This window comes from Girardinichthys multiradiatus, chromosome 2 (genome assembly GCF_021462225.1).
Source record: "Girardinichthys multiradiatus isolate DD_20200921_A chromosome 2, DD_fGirMul_XY1, whole genome shotgun sequence".
NCBI lineage: Eukaryota > Metazoa > Chordata > Actinopteri > Cyprinodontiformes > Goodeidae > Girardinichthys > Girardinichthys multiradiatus.
Window position 1 is genome coordinate 24,540,272 of NC_061795.1, and position 19,800 is coordinate 24,560,071.

At 42.2% G+C, this 19,800-nt stretch overlaps 1 protein-coding gene across 1 annotated transcript in view; it reads left to right on the forward strand.

Annotated features, from left to right (window-relative positions):
- myrf (myelin regulatory factor) overlaps positions 1–19,800 on the forward strand; it is a 43,245-nt gene that overhangs the window by 18,170 nt on the left and 5,275 nt on the right. Inside the window, exons 8-20 of the mRNA XM_047346396.1 lie at positions 4,526–4,721; positions 4,964–5,040; positions 5,135–5,245; positions 5,328–5,418; positions 14,778–14,978; positions 16,785–16,893; positions 17,072–17,181; positions 17,265–17,425; positions 17,528–17,600; positions 19,084–19,166; positions 19,263–19,331; positions 19,426–19,509; positions 19,666–19,733. Of these exons, the coding sequence (XP_047202352.1) occupies positions 4,526–4,721; positions 4,964–5,040; positions 5,135–5,245; positions 5,328–5,418; positions 14,778–14,978; positions 16,785–16,893; positions 17,072–17,181; positions 17,265–17,425; positions 17,528–17,600; positions 19,084–19,166; positions 19,263–19,331; positions 19,426–19,509; positions 19,666–19,733 (1,433 nt within the window). The remainder of the gene's footprint in view (positions 1–4,525; positions 4,722–4,963; positions 5,041–5,134; positions 5,246–5,327; positions 5,419–14,777; positions 14,979–16,784; positions 16,894–17,071; positions 17,182–17,264; positions 17,426–17,527; positions 17,601–19,083; positions 19,167–19,262; positions 19,332–19,425; positions 19,510–19,665; positions 19,734–19,800) is intronic.

Sequence of the window (19,800 nt, forward strand, 5' to 3'; positions counted from 1 at the left end):
TACGTTACTCAATTTTAAGGACTCGTTTAATCCGTGTAGGCCAGCAATTAGTAAAAGAATAAAAGCGATTAACCGTCATCATATTTTAATCACATAAAATATTGGTAGCACTACATAACACAACCTGCATGTTTCAAGGATGTAAAGCTTAGTTTTTCTGAACTTACAGGGAGTCATCAGGAAAGTGCCAGTTCACCTTATAATGAATCTTTCACCCTAAATACCCAAATAATTCCTGGCTCAAACCTATTAATTCTGGTATAGTTTCGAGAAAATAATCTATAAATTCTGGGACAATAACCTGTAATTTCCAGAAAAATTACTTTTATGTTACTAGAATGCAATCTGTATGTCCCTATAAAATAAAGCTGAAGCTAAGATAAAGTGACCTGTAAGTTCCAGAAAACAACATGTTGCTACAAAATCATTTGTAAATTGTAGGTTCTGGGGAAAAAAACATGTAAAAAAGAAAAAATCAGTTGTAAGTTACTGGAAAGTAACCTATTGCAGTTATAGAAAAACAACATGTAGGTTCCATAAAAGCACCCTGTAACTTCTTGGAAAAATAACCTGTAACCTCTTTTCATGGGACAATACTGAAGATATGACACTTTGATGCAATTTAATCAGTGTACAGCTTGTATAACATTATAAATTTGCTGTCCCGTCAAAATAACTATTGGCCATTCATGTCTGACCATTAATGCTGGCAACAAAAGTGAGTACACCCCTGGATGAAAATGTCCAAATTTTGTCTAAAGTGCTAATATTTTGTGCCTTAACTCTCTTGGGCTAGAAGTTCACTAGAGCTTCACAGGTTGCCACTGGAATCCTCTTCCCCTCCTCCATGAAGACATCATGGAGCTAGTGGATTAAGAGACCTTGTGCTCCTCCACCTTCCATTTGTGGGTGCTCCACAGATGCTCAATAGGGTTTAAGTCTGGAGACATGCTTGGCCAGTCCAGCACCTTCACTCTCAGTTTCTTTAGCAAGGCCATGGTCATCTTGGAGGTGTGTTTGGGGTCATTATCATGCTGGAATACTACTCTGCGCCCAAGTTTCTGAAGGAAGGGGATCATGTTCTGCCTCAGTATGTCACAGTACATGTTGGCATTCATGGTTCCCTTAATGAACTGTAGCTCTTCAGAGCCAACAGCACTCATGCAGCCCCAAACAATGACAATCCCATCATCATGCCTGATTGTAGGCAAGAAACAATTGTCTTTGTACACCTGGTTGCCACCACACACCACCTGAACCAAATACGTTTTTCTCTCCTGGTCTCATCAGACCACAGGATCATCGTCAGGGTAACATCTGGCCATGTCTGTTTCCTTCTTACAGCAATCATATCCCTTGTGAACCTGATCCTTTTCTATGGAGCTGCTGCTCGAATCTTTCTAACCTCATCCTCTCCATTCTTTTATCCTGTGTGAATGTCATTCCCATAATTCAAATGATGAAAGAATACATATTGTTGCTGTCCTGTAAAAAGACCACAGAATTCCAGAAAGAAGTTTTATTTATTCAATACAAATTTAATTCAGAAATACTTTAATAATACCAAAGGGAAATTAAATGTTGTTATAGATCATATTATGCAGGTTTCTTGAAAGAGCCATTGTAGATGCTGATGGCTGTGGGCAGGAGGATCTCCTGCAGCAATCTGTAGACAGCAAGTCTGAAGAAGCCTCTGACTGAAGACACTCTGTTGTTATACAACAGTCTCATTAAGAGGATGCGCAGGGTTTTCCATAATTTTCTTCATTTTATGAAGAAAAATTTGCACAATGATCTCCAGAGGTTCTAGAGGAGTCCCCAGAACAGAGCCAGCCTTTTTTATCAGCAGGTTGAGCTTTTTTAAGTCCCTGGCTCTGATGCTGCTTCCCCAGCAGATGAAGGCAGAAGAGATCACACTTTCCACAACAGACTTATAGAAGATATGCAGCATCTTGCTGCAAACACAGAAGGACCTAAGCTTCTTCAAGAAGTACAGTCTGCTCTGTCCCTTCTTGTAGAAGGCTTCACAGTTGCATCTCCACTCCAGTCTGAGGTATTTATACTTCTCCACCACCTCCACTTCTTCTACCATGATGGAAATGGCGTTTTACCTATACCTGTTGTCTTGAAATCTGCATTCATCTCCTTTGTTTTATTCACATTCAAAATGAGAAGGACATGTTTCCAGTAATCCATGTCCTTGGACTGCTTTCTTCAAACTTTGCTTGTCAGCAAACTGTGGGCTCTCTTGTGCATCATGCTTAGAAGAGTTCTCCTTCTGGAACGACAGCCATGCAGATTAATTTGATGTGGTCTACAGCATGTGGTCTAAGCACTGACAGGCTGACCCCCCACCCCTTTTTTCCTCTGCGGCAATGCTGGCAGCACCCATACGTATGTTTTCAAAAAACAACCCCTGAATATGGTGAGCACATGTACTCAACTTCTTTGGTCGACCATGGCGAGGCCTGTTCTGATAGGAACCTGTCCTGTTAGTCTACTGCATGGTCAGCTCAGTTTTAGGTTGCTGGCAATCTTCTTACATCCTGAGCCATCTTTATGTAGAGCAACAACTATTTTTCTTTCAGATCCTCAGAAAGCTCTTTGCCATGAGGAGCCATGTTGAACTTCCAGTATGAGTGTGAGAGCAATAACACCAAATTGAACACATCTGCACCCCATTCACGGCTGAGACCTTGTAACATTAACGAGTCACATGACACCGGGGAGGGAAAATGGTTAATTAAGCAGAATTTGGACATTTTCACTTAGGGGTGTACTCACCTTTGTTACCAGCAATGTAGACATAAATGGCTGTGACAGCAAATTTACACTGCTATACAAGCTGCACACTGACTACTTTACATTGTATCAAAGTGTCATATCTTCAGGGTTGTCCTTTGAAAAGATATAATAAAATAATTACGAAAATGTGAGGGGTGTACTCACTTTTGTGAGATATTGTATATACGTACAGTATATATATATATATATATACTGTACGTACACACTCACCAGCCACTTTATTAGGTACACCTGTCCAACTGCTCATTGACGCAAATTTCTAATCAGCCAATTGCATGGCAGCAATTCAATGCATTTAGGCATGTAGACATGGTCAAGATGATCTGCTGCAGTTCAAACCGAGCATCAGAATGGGGACGAAGGGTGATTTAAGTGACTTTGAACGTGGCATGGTTGTTGGTGCCAGACAGGCTGGTCTGAGTATTTCAGAAACTGTTGATCTACTGGGATTTTCATGCACTACCATCTCTAGGGTTTACAGAGAATGGTCAGAAAAAGAGAAAATATCCAGTGAGCGGCAGTTCTGCGGGCACAAATGCCTTGTTGATGCCAGAGGTCAGAGGAGAATGGCCAGACTGGTTCGAGCTGATAGAAAGACAACAGTAACTCAAATAACTACTCGTTACAACCAAGGCATGCAAAAGAGCATCTTTGAAAGCACAACACGTCGAACCTTGTGGCGGATGGGCTACAGCAGCAGAAGACCACACTGGGTGCCACTCCTATCGGCTAAAAACAGGAAACTGAGGCTACAATTCACACAGGCTCACCAAAATTGGACAATAGAAGATTGGAAAAACGTTGCCTGGTCTGATGATTCTCGATTTCTGCTGCGACATTCAGATGGTAGGGTCAGAATTTGGCGTCAACAACAAGAAAGCATGGATCCATCCTGCCTTGTATCAACGGTTCAGGCTGGTGGTGGTGGTTTAATGGTGCAGGGGATATTTTCTTGGCACACCTTGGGCCCCTTAGTACCAATTGAGCATCGTGTCAACGCCACAGCCTACCTGAGTATTGTTGCTGACCATGTCCATCCCTTTATGACCACAGTGTACCCATCTTCTGATGTTTACTTCCAGCAGGATAACGTCATGTCATAAAGCACGAATCATCTCAGACTGGTTTCTTGAACATGACATTGAGTTCACTGGACTCAAATGGTCTCCACAGTCACCAGATCTCAATCAAATAGAGCACCTTTGGGATGTGGTGGAACGGGAGATTCGCATCATGGATGCAGCCGATAAATCTGCAGCATCTGTGTGATGCTATCATGTCAATATGGACCAAACTCTCAGAGGAATGTTTCCAATACCTTGTTGAATCTATGCAAAAGGGGGTCCAACCCGGTACTAGCAAGGTGTACCTAATAAAGTGGCCAGTTAGTGTGTATCACGTGGTATGGAATAATGTTAATGGCTTGCCATAAACAAACAACAAAAATAATGTACTCTACCTAGCTACTGGACATACCTTATAAAACATTTTTATGTTGCATTAAACATTCGGTGACACCGAATGTATTACAGGTGTTGAGTACCTGATTGCATCATGCTAAAATATTTAGCTAATATTTATTGCGGTCCAAGCATATTTTGGAAAAATTAAATTTGAGTTATATTGTGCAGCTCCCCAAGTTAAAAATCCCTTATTTGCAGCAGATCTGAAATGCCATATTTCTTTTCAGACCTCCCATAATTTTCTTCTCCATGTTTAGTCCAATGCCAACCTATCGCGTCGACGCTGACAAAGGCTTCAACTTCTCCTTGGCTGACGATGCATTTGTATGCCAGAAGAAGAACCATTTCCAGGTCACTGTCTATGTCGGGATGCTTGGAGATCCCAAATATATCAAGACGAATGAAGGCCTGCAGCCCATAGACTGCTTTTATCTCAAACTGCATGGAGTGAAGGTGAAGGCAACATGCTTGACACACACAGCATGATTTCAGATGTATGAATGGTACCATCTTGGGTTGTTTAGAACCTTGGATAATGGGCAACCTGATTTTTATTACTGTCAAAATTGTATAGATTGCAGATGGACAATTTTCGTAAAAAATTCAGATAATGACAAATACTCAAATGTCAAGTTTGTCTCCCACTGTTGGGGTATGCATTTATTAGGTATTCAATTTTTGTTCTTTGCCGGCAGGTGGAAGCGATGAATCAGTCCATCAGTGTGGAGCAGTCCCAGTCCGACCGCAGCAAGAGGCCTTTCAAGCCAGTGCTGTAAGTCTGTGCTCTTTAAATGACTTAGAAACAATTTGAAGCTCAAATATGCCTTTTACATCATGCCACCATGATTTTTGTCTCTATGTGCCAGTGTCACGTTGCCCCCCGAGCAAGTCACCAAAGTCACAGTAGGGCGGCTCCACTTCAGCGAGACCACAGCCAATAACATGAGGAAGAAGGGCAAACCAAACCCTGATCAGAGGTGGAAAAAGTGTGCTTCGTAAACATTTGACCACATCTATGACCTTAAGGAGTCTAATTGTTTGAGTCATTACTCTTTGCAGGTATTTTATGTTGGTAGTGGCCCTGCACGCACAGTCCCACAGTCAAAGCTACACTGTGGCTGCACATGTGTCTGAGAGGATCATCGTCAGGGTAACGTCTGGCCATGTCTGTTTCCTTCTTACAGCAATCATATCCCGTGTGAATGTGAAACTTTTCTATTGAGCTGCTGCTCGAACCTTTCTAACCTCATCCTCTCCATTATTTTATCCTGTGTGAATGTTTTCACCATTACATTCTGAAAAATGTCATTCCCATAATTCAAATGATGAAAGAATACATATTGTTGCTGTCCTGTAAAAAGACCACAGAATTCCAGAAAGAAGTTTTATTTATTCAATGTAAATTTAATTCAGAAATACTTTAATAATCCCGAAGGGAAATTAAATGTTGTTATAGATCATATTATGCAGGTTTCTTGAAAGAGCCATTGTAGATGCTGATGGCTGTGGGCAGGAAGGATCTCCTGCAGCAATCTTGATTACAGCAAATCTGAAGAAGCCTCTGACTGAAGACACTCTGTTGTTATACAACAGTCTCATTAAGGGGATGCTCAGGGTTTTCCATAATTTCCTTCATTTTATGAAGAAGCCTTTGCACAATGATCTCCAGGGGTTCCAGACGAGCCCCCAAAACAGAGCCAGCCTTTTTTATCAGCAGGTTGAGCTTTTTTAAGTTCCTGGCTCTGATGCTGCTACCCCAGCAGATGATGGCAGAAGAGATCACACTTTCCACAACAGACTTATAGAAGATATGCAGCATCTTGCTGCAAACACAGAAGGACCTAAGCTTCCACAAGAAGTACAGTCTGCTCTGTTCCTTCTTGTAGATGGCTTCACAGTTGCATCTCCACTCTGTCTGAGGTACACTGCCTTGCGAAAGTACTCGGCTCCCCTGAACTTTTCAATCCCTTGCCACATTTCAGGCTTCAAACATAAAGATATAAAATTCTACTTTTTTGTGAAGAATCAACAACAAGTGGGACACAATCGTGAAATGGAATGAAATTCATTGGATGTGTCAAACTTTTTTAACAAATAAAAAACTGAAAAGTGGGGCGTGCAATATTATTCGGCCCCCTTGCGTTAATACTTTGTAGCGCCACCTTTTGCTTCAATTACAGCTGCAAGTCACTTGGGGTATGTCTCTATCAGTTTTGCATCGAGAGACTGAAATTCTTGCCCATTCTTCCTTGCAAAACAGCTCAAGCTCAGTGAGGTTGGATGGAGAGCGTTCGTGAACAGCAGTCTTCAGCTCTGTCCACAGATTCTTGATTGGATTCAGGTCTGGACTTGGACTAGGCCATTCCAACACCTGGATACGTTTATTTGTGAACCATTCCATTGTAGATTTGGCTTTATGTTTTGGATCATTGTCTTGTTGGAAGATAAATCTCCGTCCCAGTCTCAGGTCTCTTGCAGACTCCAACAGGTTTTCTTCCAGAATGGTCCTGTATTTGGCCCCGTCCATCTTCCCATCAATTTTGACTATCTTCCCTGTCCCTCCTGACGAAAAGCAGGCACAAACCATGATGCTGCCACCACCATGTTTGACAGTGGGGATGGTGTGTTCAGGGTGATGAGCTGTGTTGCTTTTACGCCAAACATATCGTTTTGCATTGTGGCCAAACAGTTTGATTTTGGTTTCCTCTGACCAGAGCACCTTCTTCCACATGTTTGGTGTGTCTCCCAGGTGGCTTGTGGCAAACTTTAAACAAAACTTTTTATGGATATCTTTGAGAAATGGCTTTCTTCTTGCCACTCTTCCATAAAGGCCAGATTTGTGCAGTGTACGACTGATTGTTGTCCTATGAACAGACTCTCCCACCTCAGCTGTAGATCTCTGCAGTTCATCCAGAGTGATCATGGGCCTCTTGGCTGCATCCCTGATCAGTCTTCTCCTTGTTTGAGATGAAAGTTTAGAGGGACGGCCGGGTCTTGGTAGATTTGCAGTGGTCTGATACTCCTTCCATTTCAATATGATTGCTTGCAAAGTGCTCCTTGGGATATTTAAAGCTTGGAAAATCTTTTTGTATCCAAATCCGGCTTTAAACTTCTCCACAACAGTATCTCGGACCTGCCTGGTATGTTCCTTGGTCTTCATGATGCTCTCTGCGCTTTGAACTGAACCTTGAGACTATCACAAAGCAGGTGCATTTATACGGAGACTTAATTACACACAGGTGGATTTTATTTATCATCATCAGTCATTTGGGACAACATTGGATCATTCAGAGATCCTCACTGAACTTCTGGAGTGAGTTTGCTGCACTGAAAGTAAAGGGACCGAATAATATTGTACGCCCCACTTTTCAGTTTTTTATTTGTTAAACAAGTTTGACACATCCAATAAATTTCATTCCACTTCACGATTGTGTCCCACTTGTTGTTGATTCTTCACAAAAAATTAGAATTTTATATTTTTATGTCTGAAGCCTGAAATGTAGCAAAAGGCTGACAAGTTCAAGGGGGCCGAATACTTTCGCGAGGCACTGTATTTATACTCCTCCACCACCTCCACTTCTTCTACCATGATGGAAATGGTGTTTGACCTACAGGTCCTACTCAAAATATTAGCATATTGTGATAAAGTTCATTATTTTCCATAATGTCATGATGAAAATTTAACATTCACATATTTTAGATTCATTGCACACTAACTGAAATATTTCAGGTCTTTTATTGTCTTAATACGGATGATTTTGGCATACAGCTCATGAAAATCCAAAATTCCTATCTCACAAAATTAGCATATCATTAAAAGGGTCTCTAAACGAGCTGTGAACCTAATCATCTGAATCAACGAGTTAACTCTAAACACCTGCAAAAGATTCCTGAGGCCTTTAAAACTCCCAGCCTGGTTCATCACTCAAAACCCCAATCATGGGTAAGACTGCCGACCTGACTGCTGTCCAGAAGGCCACTATTGACACCCTCAAGCAAGAGGGTAAGACACAGAAAGAAATTTCTGAACGAATAGGCTGTTCCCAGAGTGCTGTATCAAGGCACATCAGTGGGACGTCTGTGGGAAGGAAAAAGTGTGGCAGAAAACGCTGCACAACGAGAAGAGGTGACCGGACCCTGAGGAAGATTGTGGAGAAGGGCCGATTCCAGACCTTGGGGGACCTGTGGAAGCAGTGGACTGAGTCTGGAGTAGAAACATCCAGAGCCACCGTGCACAGGCATGTGCAGGAAATGGGCTACAGGTGCCGCATTCCCCAGGTCAAGCCACTTTTGAACCAGAAACAGCGGCAGAAGCGCCTGACCTGGGCTACAGAGAAGCAGCACTGGACTGTTGCTCAGTGGTCCAAAGTACTTTTTTCGGATGAAAGCAAATTCTGCATGTCATTCGGAAATCAAGGTGCCAGAGTCTGGAGGAAGACTGGGGAGAAGGAAATGCCAAAATGCCAGAAGTCCAGTGTCAAGTACCCACAGTCAGTGATGGTCTGGGGTGCCGTGTCAGCTGCTGGTGTTGGTCCACTGTGTTTTATCAAGGGCAGGGTCAATGCAGCTAGCTATCAGGAGATTTTGGAGCACTTCATGCTTCCATCTGCTGAAAAGCGTTATGGAGATGAAGATTTTATTTTTCAGCACAACCTGGCACCAGCTCACAGTGCCAAAACCACTGGTAAATGGTTTACTGACCATGGTATCACTGTGCTCAATTGGCCTGCCAACTCTCCTGACCTGAACCCCATAGAGAATCTGTGGGATATTGTGAAGAGAACGTTGAGAGACTCAAGACCCAACACTCTGGATGAGCTAAAGGCCGCTATCGAAGCATCCTGGGCCTCCATAAGACCTCAGCAGTGCCACAGGCTGATTGCCTCCATGCCACGCCGCATTGAAGCAGTCATTTCTGCCAAAGGATTCGCGACCAAGTATTGAGTGCATAACTGTACATGATTATTTGAAGGTTGACGTTTTTTGTATTAAAAACACTTTTCTTTTATTGGTCGGATGAAATATGCTAATTTTGCGAGATAGGAATTTTGGGTTTTCATGAGCTGTATGCCACAATCATCCGTATTAAGACAATAAAAGACCTGAAATATTTCAGTTAGTGTGCAATGAATCTAAAATATATGAATGTTAAATTTTCATCATTACATTATGGAAAATAATTAACTTTATCACAATATGCTAAAATTTTGAGAAGGACCTGTATACCTGTTGTCTTGAAATCTACATTCATCTCCTTTGTTTTATGCACATTCAAATTAGATGATTTTTTTCTACACCATGCCACAAAGCAGTCCATCAGCTCCTTGCACTCAACTTGTCCATCTCTGATCTACCCCACGAGTGCAGAATCATCTGAGTATTTCTGCAGATGACAGGAGTCTGTCTTGTTCTTGAAGTCTGAAGTGTACATAGTAAAAGGTAATGGTGAGAGTACAGTCCCCCGTGGTGCTCCTGCGCTGCTGACTACCTGGTTAGACACACAAACCTTCAGTCTCACAAACTGTGGTCTGTTTGTCAGGTAGTTTCTGATCCAGGAGATTGTTGAGGCCTCCACCTGAGTCTTCCGGAGTTTCTGACAAAGCAGATCAGGTTGAATTGTCTTAAATGTACTGGAGAAATCAAATAACATGATCCTCACAGTGCTGCTGGCTTTGTCCAGATGACAGTGGGTTTGTTGAAGCAGGTGTATGATGAAATCGTGTTGATATAGACTTCGAAGCAATCAGTTTTTCAGACAGTTTGCCTCGATTTTAAACAATTTCTCAACCAGGAATTCTTTAATTCATTTTTAAGGACTTGTATAATTATTTTTTACTAGGCTTGTAGCTAGTATTGCTATATTAATTTAGATGTCCAAAATCTAGAATAAATTGTCTAAAAACTAACAACAAAGTCTCTAGCCCAAACGTGAGTTCAAAAAAGCAAAGAGAAAGCGAAAATCAAGAGAAATGTTTGTAGATCTAATTAACTGTATCCCCACAAATTGATTTGAGAGCAGTCTGTGGTGACGCCAGTCTAACACAGCCCAATTTGTCAAAGTGGCAAATGACCACACATGACCTAAACTGTAAAACCTAAATATTCTGGCATCACTGTGGTAGATTAGAAGATTCTACTCTGGTTCTTATCAGCATTGTTTTTGATGTACTCAGGCATGCATCAGCACTACTCTGAACAACTTTGAAAATTTTGAATCACAAGAATAGACTACATTACATTGTGTAATCCATAGTGAGAGTAAATTCAGCATCTGAAAGTCTCTTTTCTACACATTATCATTCTCAGTATCATAGTTCACTCGTGAGGCTTTTTTGCACTACAACAATGTAGCTGTCAAACTGTTATACCAAAGTCAAGCCACTCGAACTCTAAGTCCTCCTGCAATTAGTTTCCCCACAACACATTGTTTGCTCTGCGATGGACTGGCGACCTTTCCAGGGTGTACCCCGCCGCCCACCCATAGACTGCTGGAGATAGGCACCAGCTTCACTTCAGCTAGAAGGGAAGTCAAAATACGATTTTGCTCAGACACTGATTAAAAAAACGAATTGCTGCTGAAGCTCCGAATGGTGGGTAAACATGCAGTAGGAATGTCTGGAGAGAGCTGTTGTTGATATTCTTGTTAGAAATCCACACATTGTCTTATGTGATCTGGAAGTTCTTCAAATGTTGGGGTGGGTGTAGGTTTTCTTCTGGGGTGGGGGTGGGTGGTTGGCTTTGGGTGGGGATAGGCATTGCTTAGATCTGGGTGGTTCTGGTTTGGATTCTGGTTCCTTGTCATGGTTCCAGTTCCTGACAGTTCTCAGTTCCAATTCTGTCTGGAGGAGGGGTTGGAGGGATCTGCGTGGTTTGGGCAGGAGGGGCTGGCCGGAGTTGTTCTTGGGGTGGAGTATTGGTATTGGCTCTGTGGGATCTCTGCCTTTTGTGGGCTTCAGTGTGGGTTTTCTCGCAGGGCTACTTCTGGCTGGTGTATAAGTTTTGGGCATGTGTTTTGGGGTTTGGATGCTGTGGGTCTTCTTTTCGTGGGGGTGAACTTTCACAGGGTGGCTTTATTTTTGGGGGGCTGGTTGGGTTACATGGGGCAGGCTTTGTGAACGGCTCTTGCTTTGGGTGCTCTTTGCTGTGTTCTGTCCTCCGCTGTATGGTGTGCAGTGGTGGTGGGGTGGTGGTCCTGTGTGAGGCGGCTCTAACCGTCGTGTGTGGGTGCTGAGGGGCGGGCATTGGTGGGCTTAGCGGTTGCATCAGGCTTCTCAGCCTTGTACTGTCTGCTGGGTGGTTGCCGGTGGGTGGTGTGTGCTTGGGGTTGATGGTTTTCAATGTGTCCCTAAGGATGTATGGAAGAATGTGTGACATTAATGTTGCTGTGGCATTGGCTCGGGGGGAGCTGCAGCTTGACTTGGCTCTATCATTTTTGATTGGCTGGTGGGTGGAGCTGTGTGGTACATTTTGTACCTGCACTGGGGTGGCTTGCGGGTTGTGCTTGGCCTGGGGCAGTTGGTCAACCTGACCCGGTAATGTGGCTGTCACGTTTCTTTCTCATGGATATGCAGGCTGGGGCTGCTGCCATTGGCCGGATGGTCAGGCGGGCTTGGCAGTGTGTTGCTGTTGTGTCTAGGGCAGGGGAGAGGGAGATATTGGGGCACCGGCTCCGGGTGCATGCCACTGACCAAAGACCTCTTGTTGGGTAAGTTCCCATCTAGATGTGGGATCAGGGGGTCCATTGTGAGCACAGTGCTCGGTGGTGTTTGCTCTGTTGCGTTTGTGGGTGGAGGCTGGGGTGGCGTTGCGCGGGGCCCTTGCGTTGCCGTCGTGGGGCGCTGTGTGTTGGAGGGCAGGGTTGCTTGGAATGGTGCTGTGTGTGGAGCTTGCGCTGCGTGGATGTGTCTTCATCGGCTTTTCAAGCATGGAACTTATCCGTGGCGGGGTGTCCCTCTGGGGAGCGGATTCATGACATTTGGGTTTGGGGCCATGTTTTATATCTGTGTCTTGGTTGGAGCTGGCCCTGTGAAGAGATTCATGTTGGGGTTCTTTTGTATGTGGCCCCTTCTCCAAATGGTTTATGAGGGTCGTTGGGGGCTGAGGTCAGAGCGGGGGGTTGGGGTCTGGGCCAGGGTTGCTCGGGTTTGGGTGGTGCCGGCATTAGTCTTGGCTGTGGTGGGGCGGTCTTGCCTGTCAAATGTGGGGTCTATTTCCTCCTCGCCACACTCCCTGCCGGTGGCTAGTGTCTGCCCGCTGGTTTATTGATGGTCCTCGGTGTCCGGGGCCGGGTGCTTTGGTTCACTCCTGGTGGCTGCTTGCTGGGGCCTGGCGCCCCTGGCTCTGTTGGGCCTCTGCTCAGGGAGTGATGTTCCCTGGGGTCTCGGGTCTCTGGTTCCATGGCTGGTTCTGCTGCAGTGTAGACAGCTGCCGGCGGGGCCTGTGGGCTTGTCGCTGCAGCTCCATGGGGCTTCTGCACTGTGGCTCCTGGGTGGTTCCCCTGTGGCTCTCCTCTGTTCTTCTCTGGGGGTTTGCGATAATCCCAGCGGTGGTACTCCCAGGGTCCCCGTGCGCTGGGGGGCCTTTGAACATATGTGGCTCAGATCAACTTCATGTCTGTCCTGGGTCTAGGGGGTAAGTCTGTGGCTCCTCACACTCACTATTGCAAATTTTTATGGAGAAACCTTATATACACAAGCTAGCTCACACACTGACCACACTTTAGATTCAGGTGTTAACAAATACACAGATGTTATATATTGAGCCACAGTTACCACTAAATACATCTTGCATTCATTAGTACCGTGCACTCAGTCAGTCAGTCATTTTCTACCGCTTATTCCATAGTGGGTCACGGGGGAGCTGGTGCCTATCTCCAGCAGTCTATGGGCGAGAGGCGGGGTACACCCTGGACAGGTAGTACCGTGCACTCTGCAGTAATAATGCTGTTGTTTTATAGGTTTCTGCAGGTGTAGAAGTAGTCTTCACCCTTCTCTTCTCTACTTCTTTTCTCCTCTCCCTTTTTCATTTTTTGCCCCACCTCTCTCTCTTTCTTGCTTCTTTTTTTCATCTCCGTGTCCATTACAATTGAAATAATCCCAAAGCAGTTTCTAATAAAGTTTCTTTTATAAATATCAAGCTATAAATATGGCTAACGCTATGATGCTCCACTTGTGAAAGTAAATCTGTTGGGCTTCTTCTTGGCACTCAGACAACAATTCTGAGTGCTACTCAAACAAAATAATTTCACACAGCAGTGCATTTCTATTTTAGACACATTTTGTTTGTGTGAGAAAATTGCATTTTGAATTTACCTACTGCTGTTAAAAGTAATGGAAATGCCAGTTGCAATTTACATGTTTCCTGGATGTAGAGTGTGATAATATTTGCACTGAAAATATTTGCCCTAAATGTTCAGATAAAAGCTTTTTCCTGGACAGCGATGGTATTGTATTTATCATACAAGTATTTATCCTAACTGCATGAAATAACATAATATGGCTACAAAACCATTAGCTTGTTTAAGACTTTCCACTTTCATCATTGTAAAAATCAGATTTTTATGATGCATTGACTGAAAATTTCAGAAAATACAGTGAAGTTTTAGGCAGGTGTGAAAAAATGCTGTAAACAAAGAATGCTTTCAAAAATGGAAGTGTTAATCATTTTTTTTTCATCAATCAACAAAATGCTAAGTGAGCAAACCCAAACATACAGCCAAAGTCATTAAGAAATATCTTCAGCAGAAAGAAGAACAAGACTTACTGGAAGTGATGGTCTGGCCTCCACTGAGCCCTGATCTCAACATCACGGAGTGTGTCTGGGATTACTTGAAGAGACAGAAGGATGTTAGAAAGTCTACATCCACAGAAGAATCTGTGGTCAGTTCTCCAAGATGTTTGAGACAACCTACCAGCCGAGTTCCTTCAAAAACTGTGTGCAAGTGTACCTAGAAGAATTGATGCTGTTTTGAAGGCAAATGGTGGTCACACCAAATATTGATTTGATTTAGATTTCTCTTCTGTTTCTTCACTGCATTTTGTTGATTGATGAAAATAAATGATTAACACTTCAGTTTTTGAAAGCATTCTTTGTTTACAGCATTTTTTCACACCTGCCTAAAACTTTTGCACAGTACTGTAAATGTGTAGTGGCAATTACCAGCAATGTACATAGAACAAAGATAATGAACACATAAACAATGTACAATTTTTGAGTTCTACCTAGGCTTGCCAAAGTTTTTCTTCTTAGTTTCATCTTTGCTTAAAAAGTAATGAAACAGTGAAAGCTGTTGTATTCTTAAGGTAGGATTTAAATGTTTTCAGGACAGCGTTAATGGCCAGATTGTTTACACAATTAAACACAAAAAGGTTGATGGGTATACTTTTTACCATGACTGTAAGAATAACATTTCGATTCTGTTTCACTTATTTTCAATGTGTACCATATTACTACTTCTTAATATGTGAGTCTGATTCCCAGTGTGCCTTTTTCTGTGATTTTTTGCGATAGGCATCCAACCCAGGCCAATTTGAAAGTGACAATGAGGTTTTGTGGCAGCGGGGGCAGTTGCCAGACTCTGTGTTCCACCACGGCAGAGTCGGCATTAATACAGACCGTCCAGACGAGGCTCTCGTTGTGCATGGCAACCTGAAAGTCATGGGCTCCCTTGTCCATCCGTCAGACATCAGGGCAAAAGAAAATGTCCAGGAGGTCAGGATTAGTGTGTGCCTCTGTGTGTGTGAAAGTATGGTAATAAAAGGTTTTTTGGATGCCTTTTTGCTTCCTAACCTGGATATTATCACCGATGTACCCCTTACTTAGCACGGTACAACAACACATCCATCCTACAAGATGAAACATGATAATGGGTTCATGGGAACAAGAAGAAGCAAAGTTTTTGCAATATTACGGGAAAACTAGGAATCTCTGTGTTTTCATAAGTGGAGTAAAGGTTTCATTTGACATGAGCTGTGATTTAGCCTAAAATATTTCAGTCCAGACATGACTAATGTCTTCATTTCATTTTTTAAGCTTATCTATATCTATAAGTCCTATGCCAAAGAACTGACGATGCCCACTTTTTTCGTTTTCAGTAAGAGAATATTTGTTAGCGACAAAAATCACTTACTTGTTCTGCCATCCACTGATTGGAAAAATCCTGACTTTTAGAGAACAGATATTGTTGTTGAAGGGGATTCAAATAAGGTCATATTTTTAGAGTATTCCAGATAGCTATTTCATAATTTTAGAACTTTTTTTAAAACTGAGAGTTTTCCACAAGCAAAACTGTGACGGGTTCCATTCAGGCTGCTAAATTAACACAGATACTAATGCGGTTTTCCAGTTCACCTTCGAAGGTGACCTTGAAAAACTGTCCTCAATGCATCTTGAGCGCATTTACACCTTCATTAAACACTATCTGGGTGTGTTTAATGAAGTATGAACGATGTCTTAGAGGTTTTTCCACCAGTTTGATTGCAAATACTAAACTGGTTCTAGTGCTTGCATACCACCAGTTTTTTTTTTTTTTTTCATTGCAAACTCTTCCTCCGGATCCAATAAACTGGATATTTTATGACCTGGACCAGACAAAAAACAACACTTGCTGATATCACCCGTCGTGAGTTTAAGTAGCTGTGCTCACAGCTGGTATTTTCCAATAAATGTATTGATGCCATTTCCAACAAAGCTCTTCAGAAGCCACCAGTGGTCTTAATAAATGTTGCTCAAAATGTTGACATACCATTGCTCAGCACTCATAGCGATCACGTAAGAGAACAGCTGAAAAGGAGTGTGAAATGTTCACAATCACCACTATAAAACAGTTTTATTAAATTAAGATGGTAATGTGGGGTATATATTTGCAGGAATAATGAGTAAAATTATCATTTATGTGTGTAAACTGCATCCCTGGACTGCAATTTTCTTCAGACACCTTCAAGTCGTGGGCCTATAATAATTTGCTTACTCTTCCTTAAACAGATGAAGCCAAATGCTGAAAAGAAATAACAATTTGCAAGACTCCACTTTCATAAGAAATATCCTAGCATTTTTTAATATTGCTTTATGTCCCTACTTAGCAGAGAATGCAAACATTTTACTTATCTAAAATAGCACAAAGGCAAAATAACAAATGCTAAAACTGGGGAATGTTGATTTTCACCAACATATCATTCCATTATAGATTTGAAACCAGGGATATGTTTTAGAAGAGCTTTATCAGTGCTCCTTGTTGCTGTTGACAGATAACACAGGGAGGTTAGACTGTGGAAAGGTGCTATTAAACATTTTACTTATCAAGTTGCAAAATTTTCTAGTGTTTTCTGTAGCATTACACAATTTTCCTAGTATTGTTTTAGCCGTTATCTCCACTTTGTTACATATGCTGGGATCAAATTTAAAAGTGAAAAACTCACAATTTAGGACAGCATATCTGTTTTATAATTTATATAACGCTGTTATCTGCACTGTGTATTCATTCCATCTGCATCAATGCGGTTATCATTCTATCATTAGGTTGACACCACAGACAATTTAAAACGGATTTCTCAGATGAGGCTGGTCCATTACCAATACAAGCCTGAGTTTGCTGCAACTGTGGGCATAGAGAACACAGCAGAGACAGGTAATGGCTTTATGAATCATCTCTACTTCTACAAATCTAACTTCTTGGTACTGTTTGTAATATGTGCCTGTGCATTCTTCATCAATAAATGAAGAATGCACATCCTGTGTGTCTGGATGTAGTCACATCTTTTTGCTGCTCTTGTCTACTTCTACACATTCCACTTTTTTCCATGCAGGTGTGATTGCCCAGGAAGTTCAGCAGATCTTGCCGGAAGCTGTAAAGGAGGGAGGTGATGTAGTGTGTGCCAATGGAGAAACTATTCCAAACCTGTTAGTAGTCAATAAGGTAAGGTTTGTGTGGAAATACATGTTCAAACAAGCAGAACTTCTATATATCCTCGGCACTGATTGTGTCCTTTGTTTTTGAAGGAGCGTATCTTTATGGAGAATGTCGGAGCTGTAAAGGAGCTCTGCAAGCTGACGGACAACCTGGAGACTCGCATAGATGAACTGGAGCGCTGGAGCCGCAAACTGGCCAAGCTGCGGCGCCTTGACAGCATGAAGAGCACAGTGAGCGGGAGCACGGTGAGGTGAGAGAAAGTAGCAGAAATCCTACTTGATCGTGAGACACAGAGTCATCTAAAATTTGCACTGTGCTCTAAGAAATGAATTTGTTTCTCGTGTCTTTATAGCCAGTCGGGAAGTTATTTTAGCAGAACAGGAAGCGGCGCACTCAAGAAAAAGACTGTCAAACCCGGGAGCAAGGTGTGTGGCTGAGTTGTAAAACCATTAATGACCCTTCAACCTTTTTTATTTTTTGTCACAGAACAACCACAAACAATTCCATTGTAACTCTGGCTTTATGTTCAGGGTCTTTGTTCAGCTGGAAGGTGACCCAAACAGTCAAACAGTTTTTATTCTATGACTAACCTGTATGTAGCTCCATTCATTATCTTATCAACTCCAACCAATGTCTCAAAGCACAGTTTCCACACGTTTTCTGTGTCCCCTGCACAGAAGACTTCTTATGTCTCCCACTCAGAACTTGATTTTCTTTCATCAAATTTGTAGAAGGCACAGCTGAAAGACATTCTGTCAATTCTCCCACCTGAGCTGTGGATTTCTGCAGCTCCTCCAGAGTTAGTACGAGACTCCTAGTTGCTTATCTGATTATTACTCTTCTAGCCCAGCCTGTCAGTGAAGGTGTACGGACATGTTTGGTTACTTACCAGTAGTGCAGCACAATATATCTCAGATTAATTATCAGAGTATTACTGTATGTAATATTAATATCTTAGACTGCAGAAAAATTTGCTATTTATATAAGTTTTGTGCACTCAAGCTCTCTGTGCCATTAAGTTATTCAGTGATTCTTGCATGCAGCAGAACATGTTTTAAAATGACATTAGGAGCGTCTGGTAAACTCATTAAACTACAAGTTGTTTATTTGTCACAACAGCACATATAGGCAGATTTTTCAATAAAAACCGGGTTGTTGAGATGAAAATAATAATTTTCATTTTTTATCAGCCGCTGGATAGATTCCTCACTATCGGGGGTCAGTGTTTACCTTGAACCTAAAGCAGAAAGACATTAACACAGTTGTGTATTTGTTTATTAATCACAAGTCATAATGTCATTGGAACATTCACCAACATTCTGGCACATTGCAGGCTTTCCTGATATAAGGAAGTCCTAGTTTAGAGTTTTCCCATACTCATTGCATTTGCTGATGTTAGATTGAACAGTGCACCGTGAGATGTTCAAAGCCTGAAATATCATTATAATCTAGCCCTGCTTTAAACATTTCCATAGCTTTATCTCTGACCTGTCTGCTGTTCTCCTTGGTTTTCATGATGCTGTTTGTTTACTGATGTTCTGTAACAAACACCTAAGGCCTTCACAAAACAGATGGGTTTGTACAGCCCCGATTAATAATTAGATTATTTCTGAAGGTTGTTGTTGAGTTTATTTAAAGATCAGAGGAAAAGGGGCTCCCTAGAAATGCACACCAGAGTTTTTTATTTATGCAAAACTCTGAAAAGTATGCATCATTCTCCTTCCACTTTACAATTATGAAAATGTTTTAGTTGATCACATAAAATCATAACAAAATAAGATGTTTTTGATTTACTGTGATATGATAAAACATTGTAGGTTCAGTGAGTATGAATACTTTTGGAAGGCACTGTAAGTTGGTGAACTGCAGGTTGTACCGATGACATTGTGTTTAATCTGCCTGTTCTAGAGCTCACCTCTAGATCACGGTTGCATCAGTCAGAAGTTCGTGCAGGGGACGATCCTGGCTCTTCTCATTGTCATGGCCTTCAGGTTCGTACACGTTTTAGAGCACGGTAAATGTACTACATGAAACCTGCTTCGCATATGTTTATTATGATTATGTCTTGGCTATTTTTTTGTTTGCAGTGTCATTTCAATGTCAGTCCTTTACGTGCTCACAATTCACCATAGAGGAGCCATCACAGAGAAAGATGGGTATGTGCTTTTCAGGTGCAGAGAAGCTTATGACAAAAACTGTCCAACTCTATCCTTAAAATAATTCTGTAAACTCTGTCCCTGTTTCCTGTAGCAATGTGTCTTCCTGTATTCTCTCCATCTCTTGGATGCCTTTCTTCACTGTCACCGTAACTGTCTGTCCACCTGTCTGCACATGGTACACTACCAGCTTCAATCTTTCCTTGTGCTCTTTCAGTCTTACCTTAAATTACTCAATTGATACTATTCTGTGTGAAAGGGGATTATGTTCCACAGATAGGCACATTAAAATTCACTGACACTTATGTTTTTGTGTGTCATCTGAATGGTGCAGGTCGAGAGCTGCACTGGAATCGTCCCGCAAGAATCCTTTCACTCCCATCTCTACCACACCTGCACCAGGTAGTCCTGATTACCTGCAGGGTTATGCTTGATCTTCAACTTCAGTGTAAAATTATTGAAATATGTT